Source organism: Pseudorca crassidens, chromosome 2, assembly GCF_039906515.1.
Source record: "Pseudorca crassidens isolate mPseCra1 chromosome 2, mPseCra1.hap1, whole genome shotgun sequence".
Taxonomy (NCBI): domain Eukaryota; kingdom Metazoa; phylum Chordata; class Mammalia; order Artiodactyla; family Delphinidae; genus Pseudorca; species Pseudorca crassidens.
Genome location: NC_090297.1, coordinates 181,689,619 through 181,701,535, shown reverse-complemented (window position 1 = coordinate 181,701,535; position 11,917 = coordinate 181,689,619). Strand labels below are relative to the sequence as shown.

General features: G+C 36.0%; 1 protein-coding gene across 7 annotated transcripts in view; it reads right to left on the bottom strand.

The window, feature by feature from the left end:
- Positions 1–8,459: 8,459 nt before the first annotated feature.
- NEK7 (NIMA related kinase 7) overlaps positions 8,460–11,917 on the bottom strand; it is a 150,571-nt gene continuing 147,113 nt past the window's right edge. For 6 of the 7 annotated variants that reach the window (XM_067729831.1, XM_067729835.1, XM_067729830.1 and 3 more), the window contains one exon: positions 8,460–11,468. In XM_067729831.1, the coding sequence (XP_067585932.1) occupies positions 11,358–11,468 (111 nt within the window). In that variant the 3' untranslated portion in view covers positions 8,460–11,357. The remainder of the gene's footprint in view (positions 11,469–11,917) is intronic. The other variant, XM_067729829.1, reaches the window with a different exon arrangement.

The window sequence follows — 11,917 nt, the reverse complement described above, 5'->3', positions numbered from 1 at the left end:
TTTTGTTTATTTCTGCTCTGATCTTTATGATTTCTTTCCTTCTACTAACTTTTGGTTTTTTTAATTCATCTTCTCTAGTTACATTCAGTGTAAGGTTAGGTTATTTATTTGAGATTTTTGTTCTTTTTAGGTTGTATTGCATAAGACTGCCCTCTTGAACTGCTTTTGCTGTGTCTGATACGTTTTGAGTTGTCATTTGTCTCTATGTTTTTTGTCAGTTGATTTAATTGACATATAGTTGATTTATAATGTTTTATTACTTTCTGTTGTAGAGAAAAGTGATTCAGTTACACGTCTATCTATCTGTCCATCTATCCATTCTTTTTCATTTTCTTTTCCATTATGGTTTGTCACAGGATATTGAATAGAGTTCCCTGTGCTATACAGTAGGACCTTGTTCTTTATCCATTTTATGTATAATAGTTTGCATCTGCTAAACCCAAACTCCCAAGCCATCCCTCTGCTGCTCCCCTTCTCCCTTGGCAAACACTAGTCTCTTCTCTATGTTTGTGTGTCTGTTTCTGTTTCATAGAAGTTCATTTGCATCATATTTTACATTGCACATATAAGTGATATTATATGCTATTTGTTCTTCTCCTTCTGATATAGGCCATTAATTTTCTATTTTGTGTGATTGTCTTTTTTTTAATTTTTGATTTATATTGGAGCATAGATGATTAACAATTTTGTGTTAGTTTCGGGTGTACAGCAAAGTGATTCAGTTATACATATACATGTGTCTATTCTGGTTCAAATTTTTTTCCCATTTAGGTTATTACAGAATATTGAGCAGAGTTCTCTGTGCTGTATGGTAGCTCCTTATTTCTTATCTATTTTAAATATAGTAGTGTGTACATGTCATTCCCAAACTCACTATCTATCCCTCCCTCTGACCCTTTCCCCTAGTAACCATAAGTTCATTCTCTAAGTCTGTGAGTCTCTTTCTGTTTTGTAAATAAGTTCATTTGTATTATTTTTTCTTAGATTTTGATTTAACTGATATCATATATTTGTCTTTCTCTGTCTGACATACTTCACTTAGTATGACAATCTCTAAGTCCATCCATGATGATGCAAATGGCATTATTTCATTCTTTTTTATGGCTGAGTAATATTCCATAGTATATCTGTATCCATTCATCTGTTGATGGACATTTAGGTTGATTCCATGTCTTGGCTATTGTAAATAGTATTGCTATGAACATTGGAGTGCATGTATCTTTTCGAATTAGAGTTTTGTTCGTATATGTGCCCAGGAGTGGGATGGCAGGATCATATGGTAGTTCTATTTTTAGTTTTTTAAGGAACCTCCACACTGTTCTCCATACTGGTTGTGTCAATTTACATTCCCACAAACAATGCAGGAGTGTTCCTTTTTCTCCACACCCTCCCCAGCATTTATTGTTTTTACATTTCTTGATGATGGCTATTCTGACTGGTGTGAGGTCATATTTCATTGGAGTTTTGATTTGCATTTCTCTAATAATTAGTGACATTGAGCATCTTTTCATGTACCTCTCGGGCATCTGTATGTTTTCTTTGGAGATATGTCTATTGAGGTCTTCTGAGCATTGTTTGATTGGGTTGTTTGGTTTTTGGATATTGAGCTGCATGTGCTATTTGTAAATTTTGGAGACTAATCCCTTGTTGGTCACATCATTTGCAAATATTTTCTATCAATCTGTGCGCCATCTTTTCGTTTTGTTTATGGTTTCCTTTGCTGGGCAATAGCTTTGAGTTTAATTAGGTCCCATTTGTTTATTTTTGTTTTTACTTCCATCACTCTAGGAGTTGGCTTGGAAAAGATACTGCTGGGATTTATGTCAAAGTGTGTGTTTGCTGTGACTTACGTCAAAGTGTGTTCTGCCTATGTTTTCCTCTAAGAGTATTACAGTAGCCTGTCTTACATTTAATTCTTTAATCCATTTTTGAGTTTATTTTTGCATATGCTGTTAAAGAATGCTTAATTTCATTTTTTTACATGTAGCTGTCCAGTTTTCCCAGCACCATTTGTTGAACAGACTGTCTTTCCTCCACTGTATAGTCTTTCCATCTTTGTCATAGATTAATTGACCATGGATGATTACATTGATTTCTGGGATTTCTATCCTGTTCTATTTATCTATATTTCTGTTTTTGTGCCAGTATCATATTGTTTTGATGACTGTGCTGTGTAGTATAGTCTGAAGTCATGGAGACTGATTCCTCCAACTCTGTTTTTCTTTCTCAAGATTGCTTTGACTATTTGTCTCTATACAAATTTTAAGATTATTTGTTCTAGTTCTGTGAAAAATGCCATTGGTAATTTGAAAGGGATTGCAATGAATCTGAATTGCCTTGGGTGGTATAGTCATTTCAATAATATTGATTCCGCCAATCCAAGAATATTGTATATCTTTCAGTCTGTTTGTGTTGTCTTCGATCTCATTCATCAGCATCTTATACTTTTTGGAGTATGGGTGTTTTGTCTCCTTAGTAAGGTTTATTCCTAAGTATTATTTTCTTTTTGGTGTGATGGTAAATGTGATTGTTTCTTTAATGTCTTTTTCTGATCTTTCATTGTTAGTGTATAGAAATGCAACAGATTTCTCTGTATTAATTTTGTATCCTGTAACTTTACCAAATTCATTGATGAGCTCTAGTAGTTTTCTGGTAGCATCTTTAGGACTTTCTATGTATAGTATCATGTCATCTGCAAACAGTGCCAACTTTACTTCTTTTCCAATTTGGATTCCTTTTATTCTCTGATTGTCATATCTAGGACTTCCAAAACTATATTGAATAAAAGTGTTGAGAGTGGACAGCCTTGTCTTTTTCCTGATCCTAGAGGAAATGCTTTCAGCTTTTCACCATTGAGAATGATGTTAGCTGTAGGTTTGTCGTATATGGCCTTCATTAGGTTGAGAAATGTTCACTTTATGCCCATTTTTCTGGAGAGTTTTTATCATGAATGGTGTTGAATTTTGTCAAAAGTTTTTTCTGCATGAATTGATCATATGGTTTTTATTCTTCAATTTGTTGATGTGGTGTGTCATACTTATTGATTTGAGAATATTGAAAAATCCTTACATCCCTGGGATACATCCCACTTGATCATGATGTATGATCTATTCTTGTTGTCTGCTAATACTGTGTTGAGGATTTTGGTATCTATGCTCATCAGTGCTATGGGCCTGTAATTTTCTTTTTGTGTGTGCTATATTTGTCTGGCTTTTGGTATCGGGGTGATGATGGCCTCATAGAATGAGTTAGGAAGTGTTCCTTCCTCTGGAATATTTTGGAAGATTTGTAGAAGGATATGTGTTAACTCTTCTCTAAATGTTTGGAAGAAATTCCCTGTGAAGCCATCCACTAGATTTTTGTTTGTTGGGACTTTTTAAATTACGGATTGAATTTCAGGAATGGTAATTGGTCAGTTCATATATTCCAGTTCTTCCTGCTTCAGTTTTGGGAGATTGTGCCTTTATAAAAATTTGTCTGTTTTCTCTAGGTTGTCCATTTTATTGGCAAATATTTGCTTTTAGTAATCTCTTAGGGTCCTTTGTATTTCTGTGATGTCAGTTGTAACTGTTTTTCATTTGGACATTTATTGATTTGGGCCCTCTCCTTTTTTTCCTGATGAGTCTGGCTAAGGATTCTGAATATTATTTATCTTTTCAAAGAACCCAGTTTTAGTTTCATTGATTTTTTTTGTTTGTTTATTTAGGCTCTATTTCATTTATTTCTGCTCGGATATTTATGATTTCTTTCCTCCTACTAAATTTGGGTTTTGTTAATTTTTCTCTAGTTAAGTTAGGTGTAAGGTTAGGTTATTTAAGATTTTCTTCTTCTTAGCTTGTATCACTAAAAACTCCCCTCTTAGAACAGCTTTTGCTGCGTCCCATAGGTTTTGGGTGGTTGTGATTTTGTTTTCATTTGTCTCAAGGGTTTTTTAAATAATTGATTTAATTGAAGTATAGTTGATTTACAATATTGTGTTACTTTTGCTGTACAGCAAAGTGATTCAGTTATACATTTATCATCTGTCATCTATCATGTATCTATTCATTCTTTTTCATTTTCTTTTCCATTATGGTTTATCACAGGATATTGAATAGAGTTCCCTGTGCTAGACACTAGGACCTTGTTTTTTATCCATTCTATGTATAATAGTTTGCATCTGCTAATCCCAAACTCAACAAGTTTTCTTGTTTCTGGTGTCCACCCCTGGTGGGTGAAACTGTTCTAGAGCCTGGAGCCTACAGGCTGTTGGATGGGGCCAGATCTTGTTGCTCTTGGCTCAGGCAAAATGTCTGCCTCTCATAAGAGTTTCAAGTAGGTGAATACTCCCTTATATGTCTACTACCAGCTTTTATGACCCCAGAGAGAGCCACAGCCGCTCCCCGCCTCCCTAGGAGACCCTCCAAGACCAGCAGGTATGTCTGGTACAGGCTCCTATGAAGTCACTGCTTTTGCCCTTGGTCCCAGTGTATGCGAGTTCTTGTGTGAGCCCTTTAAGAGTGCATCTCTGTTTCCCCTGCCTTGTGAGCTCCTGCGGGCATGCCCCACTGGCCTTCAAAGCCAGATGCTCTGAGGACTCCTCCTCCTGATGCCAGACCCCTAGGCTGTGGGGCTTAGAGCTCTCACTCCTGTGGGAGAACTTCTGCAATATAATTATTCTCCAGTTTGTGGTTGCCCTCCCCACCCCATGTTATGGAATTTGATTGTATCTGACACAGTGCTCCTCTTGCTGTGTCATTGTGGTTCCTTCTTTATGTCTTTGGTTATAGAATCTTTTTGGTAGGTTCCAGTCTTTTTAATCGACGGTTGTTCAGCAGTTAGGTGTGATTTTGGTGTGCTTGTCCGAAGAGGTGAGCGTAAGGTCCTTCTACTCTGCCATTTACCCAGATTTGTTTAAATGATCACAATTCCCACTGCCAACAACAATCAAAAGAGTGCATTTTCTGCATCTTCTCCAGCATCTGATGTCATCACTTTTCGTGTGTACTGATTTCTTTTGCTATTGACTATTAATTGAATTTATTCTACTGTGAATTGTCTGTTTTATATCTTTTGGTCTTTTTTCTCCTATTTTCTTGTATTTTTACTTACCAATTTTACTAATCAATCTGAGGATATTTACCTATATGTGATTCCTAGTTTATCATTTGTATTTTGATTTTGTTTGTGGTATATGTTACCATATGATATCCACTGCCAATTATTTATGTGGTCAAAAATACAGCTATTATTTCTTTTTAGTTTCCTATCTAGATTACACAGGTCACCTACTCCCATGGTGTTATGCATTCTCCTAATTTATCTTTATTCCTTTCTTTCCCCCTTCCTTCCTTGTTTTAATTTAGATCATTAATTTATCTGGTATTTACTTTTCTGTATAGTGTGAGTTAGAAATCTGTTTGTTTTCATCTAGTGCCCTTAAGAAAACATACATTACCATAAACGTCATTCTCTCTCATATATTAAGGTCCCACAATACTTTATGATTGACCTTTATATTTCATTCCACCACTGTTCATCGATTCCTCTGCCAATACTATACTGCTTTAAGTAAAGTAGCTTTATGGTAGGTTTTAATATGTAATAAGTTCAGTCTTTTTATTTTTAAAAAAGTTTTAGGCTCTTTTTATATATTTATTTTTCCATATGAACTTTGACATCATTTTATCTGGTTGGAAGAAATTATGAGATTTGGATCAACAATCCATTACTAACAAACATTATATAGTACTTGATATTTAACTTTCGCATCCAAAACACGGCCTCTTTCTCTATTCTGGGTTTTCTTTGTGTTCTTAAACAAGATTTTATGATTTCTTTCATATAGGTCTTATACGTTTTTCAATTATTTCTAGTTACCTTATAATTCTTAGCTATCATAAACTCTTTTCCTGTTTATATTACCAAGTTCTTGTTGCAAATATAGGGAAAATATACACCTGCAAACTCACCATGCATCCCTCCACCCTGCCTCACCCCCCTCATCTTTCGCTTCTTGGACAGCCAAGCTTCTTCCCATCTGAAGCTTCCCAGGCATTCTTCCTCTGCCTTCCAGGATCTTCCCCTTGTCTGTTCTTGGACTGACTCCTTCTCATGCTTTAGGTCTGGACTTAAGTGTCACCTCCGCAGTGTCTCTTTTCCTCCATAGGAAATTTCCTCATCACAACTTGCATTTACATACTTTCATAGACATACTTGGACTTGATTTTAAATCCATGGAAACAGAGACATTTGCTCAAGACTGTATTGTGGATCTGGTATATGGGGATGCCCAGTGAACACTGGTGGAGTTAGTGGATCCATTCTGTGATCTCGTTCTTTTTTATCACCTCTGCGCTCCTGATCTAATATTTTCAGTTTCTTCACTTGCTACTTCTCTTAACCTCTTAACCATCATTTAATCTTTAAAATTGAGCTACTACTACGCCTGGTTACCATCTACTTCTTCTCCATATGCCACATCTTTTCTGTTTTTACCCCCAACTTGTTTTCCACTCTTCTCCTAGTGAATCGTCCACTTTGAACATCACCATGACTTCCGCATTAAGTCCAGGGTCCCAATCTTAATCCTTATTATCCTAATTTCTTTGTAACTTCTGGCAGCTGATAACTTCATCTTTTTCTTCTGGTTTACCTTATGTTTTTGATTCTTTTACGTCCTTACTTGTCCTTCCTTCCCTGACTGCTGCCGTTTTTGCACAATCCCCTGGAGTACTCAGCTCCACTTCTGACACTGTAAGCACTATACTATTAATTCAAGAAGAATAAACTGTGTGACTACCACGAGGGGAGCACCGTGTTAAGCGTATACCACCACACTGAACAACACAGGAAGCATCTGTCCTCCTGGAGCTTAGGGTCTAGCAGATTACAAATTAACCAAGAGTCACACAAGTGATCATTTGGGGGCAGTGGGGTCAGCACCAAAGGAAAAGTATAGGATGAGTGGCTCCTGGGAAAGTTCATTTGATGTCAGCCATGGAAGAGTAGGAGGATTCTTGTGGCCAAAGGGGAAGAGCTATTTAAGCTGTACTAGCCCTAAGGTGAGAAAGAACTTGGGGCTCTTGGAAAATCAGTCCTGTGGGCCTAGAATGGAGAGAATTAGGCAAAAGTAGATGAAGACTGGGGTCAGAAAAGATGCATATGGTGTAACAACAGCTCCGTTTAGCAAGCACTCGCTTGGTGCCAGGCATTGCACTTAGCCCTTTATAAAATATTGCAATTTAATTCTCTTGTAGTGTTTACGAATTTACATCGCTACTTTATACTTGAGAAAGTGAGGATTAGAGAAATAACGTATGAACAGGATTATGCTTCTGGGAGTGAAAAAAATTATTTTCTATGCATTGTAATATTCGCAATGAAAATAATTTACTCAAAACCCCTGGTTACAAATATTAACTTTCAGGTTCTCTTTTACTCTACTTTTCTCTCTTAAGGATTAAAATTAGAGACCCAAGTGAACAATGAAATGGGTGTGTAAGAAGACCAGAAAGAAACTCCCTCAGAGAAACCCCTCAATTAAAATAAACTTCACAAACATCCCCATATTTCTCTGAAAAACAATCTGAGGAGCCTGTTTTAATTCTTCATTAATTGCATCTGGAACCCACGTTATTAAAAATAGATAATGTAACAGCTCCACAGATATTTTCTGGTAAGGTTTTGTGGCAGCAATCTTTGTCTGTCAGTATGTCAACATTTTGATTTTAAAGTTCGGTAGTGCAGTAGTTTGGTGGTAAAGATAGCTGCACCAACTAATAATCCATGTAAACATAGATGCCTGGTACTGACTTTTCTAATTAACAAACATACTTTTGAAATAAAATTTCAAATAGTCCAACAGTATCTTGAACCTAAAATTTCCTATTACTTACAATCACACATGCACACACACAGTGAGGCTGCAGGTTCCTTACTATCTGTCCTAGGTTATAAAATGAGCTATACTTCACCACAAGCTACTGGGAATGTGATCCTGATGTGTAAGGTATACCCCTCGCTCTACTACCAGCCTGGCAGATTTTACCCCATTAGGATCTTTCGGCCTCCAAGTCTCCAGGCATGGTAGCGATTGTCACTTCCTATGTGAAAAGAACATTCCAACTATCTGTAATATTATTAGGGGTATACTACAGTGATAGGAATAGAATCTGTTGCCTGAGTTTTAGACACCTTTTATAATTTTAAGAAACTTTTCTTACTCAAAGACACTAAATGATGTACCAAAGAGAGCAGGGACAGGTGAAGATGTGCCTTCATTTAATGCATATTTAAAAGCCTACTGCTTAGGGTCTGTCAGCCCTCCACTATCACCACCCCCAACTGTTTTAATTCTCAGCCTTCTCCAAAATGATAGAGTTATGGAAATGAATAAGAACTGCTTCTGTAGATTAAAAGTGTTAAGTGAAATAAACAATGGTAGACTTTAGAGGAAAAAAATCATAGATACATAAAAATTTTTACTGTACTTAATTTTTAATTTATATTAGGATATTATACAATTTTCAAAGCTAACAACAGAGTCTTTTTAGTATGTGTATTGGTAGCATAACAAAATAAAAGTACTTCACAAAAGAAGTCCATATTACAGTACTACTGAAATAGGAGGCATATGATAATTATGCATTCGTGGGTTATAAACATAATACATTCATTTTAAAGAAAAAACATTTAATATGAATAACATTTTGGTTAAAATAAATATGCAAATGTTAACAGTAACACCTGAAGTGTATATTGATACAAGAATGGTGTTGTGTAATAGACACTATGTAGAATGGTAAGCGGTCATGAAGTGGCTGTCCTGTCTTACTAAATTCACAATCATTGCACATTGCTGAACGCTTTATTTATACAGGGATACGCTTCATCCACCATTCCTAAACCTCAGCACATGAAACAAAGTCACCCCATGTTGTGTCCTGGGGAACTGGTACCAAAGTCTAAAATAAGGGTTAGAATCAGATGTACCTTTCATTTTACTGTTCCTCATATCAACTCAAATGTTTTACTTAATCAATACAAAATTTACTTATAAACAAATACAAAGAGAACATTTTATAGGTGATTATAAAAATTAATCATCTTCATAATTCTTTGAAATGATCCCGTTCAAAATTAAAATTTGTTATGTGCAGTGGTTTCTGCAAGAAAAATATGAACACTTAGATAAGGATACAATGTCCAAAACAAAAAGTTTCCATATGTAGAAAACAATAATGGACTTCCCTGATCAATAAGTTCTTCCCAACTATCTCCTTCCAGCAGATAGATTCACTTAAAAGTTTAAATCTCTGCTTAAAAGTCCTGTGAGGCGTTAAGCTGATGATTTTTAGATCCATGTATCTTTAAAGATCGCAAGAAAAAGGAGTGTATCTGTTCCAACTAGAGAACGTTTCACCTCCATGAATCATATTACATTAAAATGAACATGACACTAACGGTCAACAGAAACAATTCCCTTCGTCACTCTGGAGAGGAGGGTGCGGGCGTCCAATGCGGTCAAAGTCACCAGAATCTGGGAGAAACAGCATGCCCGGCCCTCACATACAGAATGACCACCTCTCCTGTGTCTGTCCCGGGATAAAATTACCCTCCATTCAGAAATGATTAAGATACTGTAGCTGACTAAATTTAGAAAAAAAAGTTTACACTTTTGTCCTTTGTACATTTTTAAAGTTTACAAATGACTTGGACGTATTCAAATGATTGATTGTAAGAAAAAATACTTCTGTGGAAAAAATAAAACTAGCAGTCATATGGGCTAAAGGTAGGTGTTCTCTGAGCATGAGGGTTTCCTGTTGGCAGGATTATTGTCCCAAGGTTACATGGTGGCATGGGCGTCCTTAGGCAGTGACTGCCACGCAGGCTTTTGGCTTCACAACTCTGGGAGGAGCTGGTCACCACTAACATGAAGGCATTCAGGGAAAACATCTCCATGACAGCATTTACTAAACTCTGCCCATTTCCTTAAACTAAACAAAGTGTTACCACCTCTGTTATCTTTATGCATGAATACAGTACTTTGCCTAAAAGCTTCTCAATAGAAACGTTTAGCTCATAAAAATTCTGTTTGTGGTAGTGGCCAGTTTTCATTTCTTTAAACATATTCTAAAGTTACAACCTTGTCGGATAAATTGAAACAGTATCAACATTCACAGCTACAGTACAATGCACATCCCTCTTCCTAACAAGACACGGCACCGTGCATACACAGTGGCCCAAATTTTCAAAATTGAAAAAAAAAAATGTTTTCAATCCAGGAAAAGTGTTGGTATATCAAATATTTATTTTAAGGTTATTATGTTGTCAGAAAATCTGAAACATTAGTGGATAAAATGCATGTACAATATAAATAGGAAAGTAACTTGAATAAAAAAAATTTCTGAAGGGGATCAATCAGAACTTCAATAAAATCTATGAATAAAAACATATGCTTACACTATAGTGTACAATCATGAGTAGAGCATTTAAATTTATAAAGAAATTGAAAATAGTACTGCAGGATTATTCGAAGAATATTTTTCAAATGTACAAAGAACAGTAAAAACACATAGAAAAGCCTTGGGCAATGTGCAACTTGGAAAATTACTGCCACGCCAGCCAAACAAATCCTTAACCACTTTTTAAATGGATTCATTTATACCATTTTAATGCAAGGAGAATTTCAAAGATATTAAAATAAAACAAAATAAAGCAGAAAACTCTTCAGTGTCTGACTCACATTTTATCCCCAAATCTTTTCACATTTAATAGTTGCATTTTGAATGTATAAGCTATTTTAAATCTATAAGAGTTTTAAAGGCTTCTCAAATAGTTCATATGTCTACATTTATCTTTTAAGAATCCTATTTGAAAGCTACAATGCTAAGAACTAAAACACATGCTTCAAACTTTTAAAAATAAAATAAGCACAAAAGTTCACAATTGGGTTCATCTCAAATGTCCATAAATGACTGGAGAGCAGCACACAAGGCACATGTTCAGATACCTTCCTCAGGCTGCACGTCTGTCCCAATGGGGCCAAGCCGAGCCGCCAACATTTGGCACTGAGAGTCTATCTGAACATGACTTATCAGCACAAAACTCAAAATAATTCTAAAAATCTTTAGCCATTAAAAACCATCATGTTCCATTTGCTCTCCTACCATGCAATCTGATTATTCCAAAGTCACTGGGGTTTTGCAAGAAGGTGACTTAAATTGGTACAAAATGAAGCTTAGATGAAAACTGGTTAAGGATTCAAAGCACACTAGCTCTGAAATATTAGTCTTAACACCCAAGAACAGGGAGGTATGATTTGCACAGAAATACTTGAACTTGGGTTGCTTACATCCTCCACGCCGTCCATGCGCTCAGCTGCTGGCCATGCAGGCATGCATCCTCTTGGCCACGTCGTACACATACGTGATGTCTGGTCGCTTTTCTGGGTCTGGGTTGATGCACATGTTCACCAACTGCCGCAGCTGCAAAGACAGAAAAGACAACCTGCTTCAGGAAACCATTCTGGTCAGACAGTAACAAGGAACACACTTTGAACAGCTATAGACTTACAGGGTAAGTGTTCTGCTAAATGTTTATTTGGCTGGAAATATATGTGACCGCTGTCAATGACTTTACAATTAGTGGAAGGATCTAAGAAGCATATTCATTGGTGAGTGTTAATGTCAAGCATGGAGCATTCTCCATAATCAGAGGCTTTACAATGATCTTATGATCTTTCAAAGAAGTTTAATCAGAAGACAGAAGTCATGAAAGACAGTAAGTTTTAAACTCTAAGTCTCCAAATTAACTGAAGATCTCTACACATTTATTTGAGCTAAAGTTTACTACAATAGCCTTGATTGTAAGTTTAAATTTTAATAGCTTACTACATATCTAAATTTATACAAGGAAATTAGGATAAATGGCTATA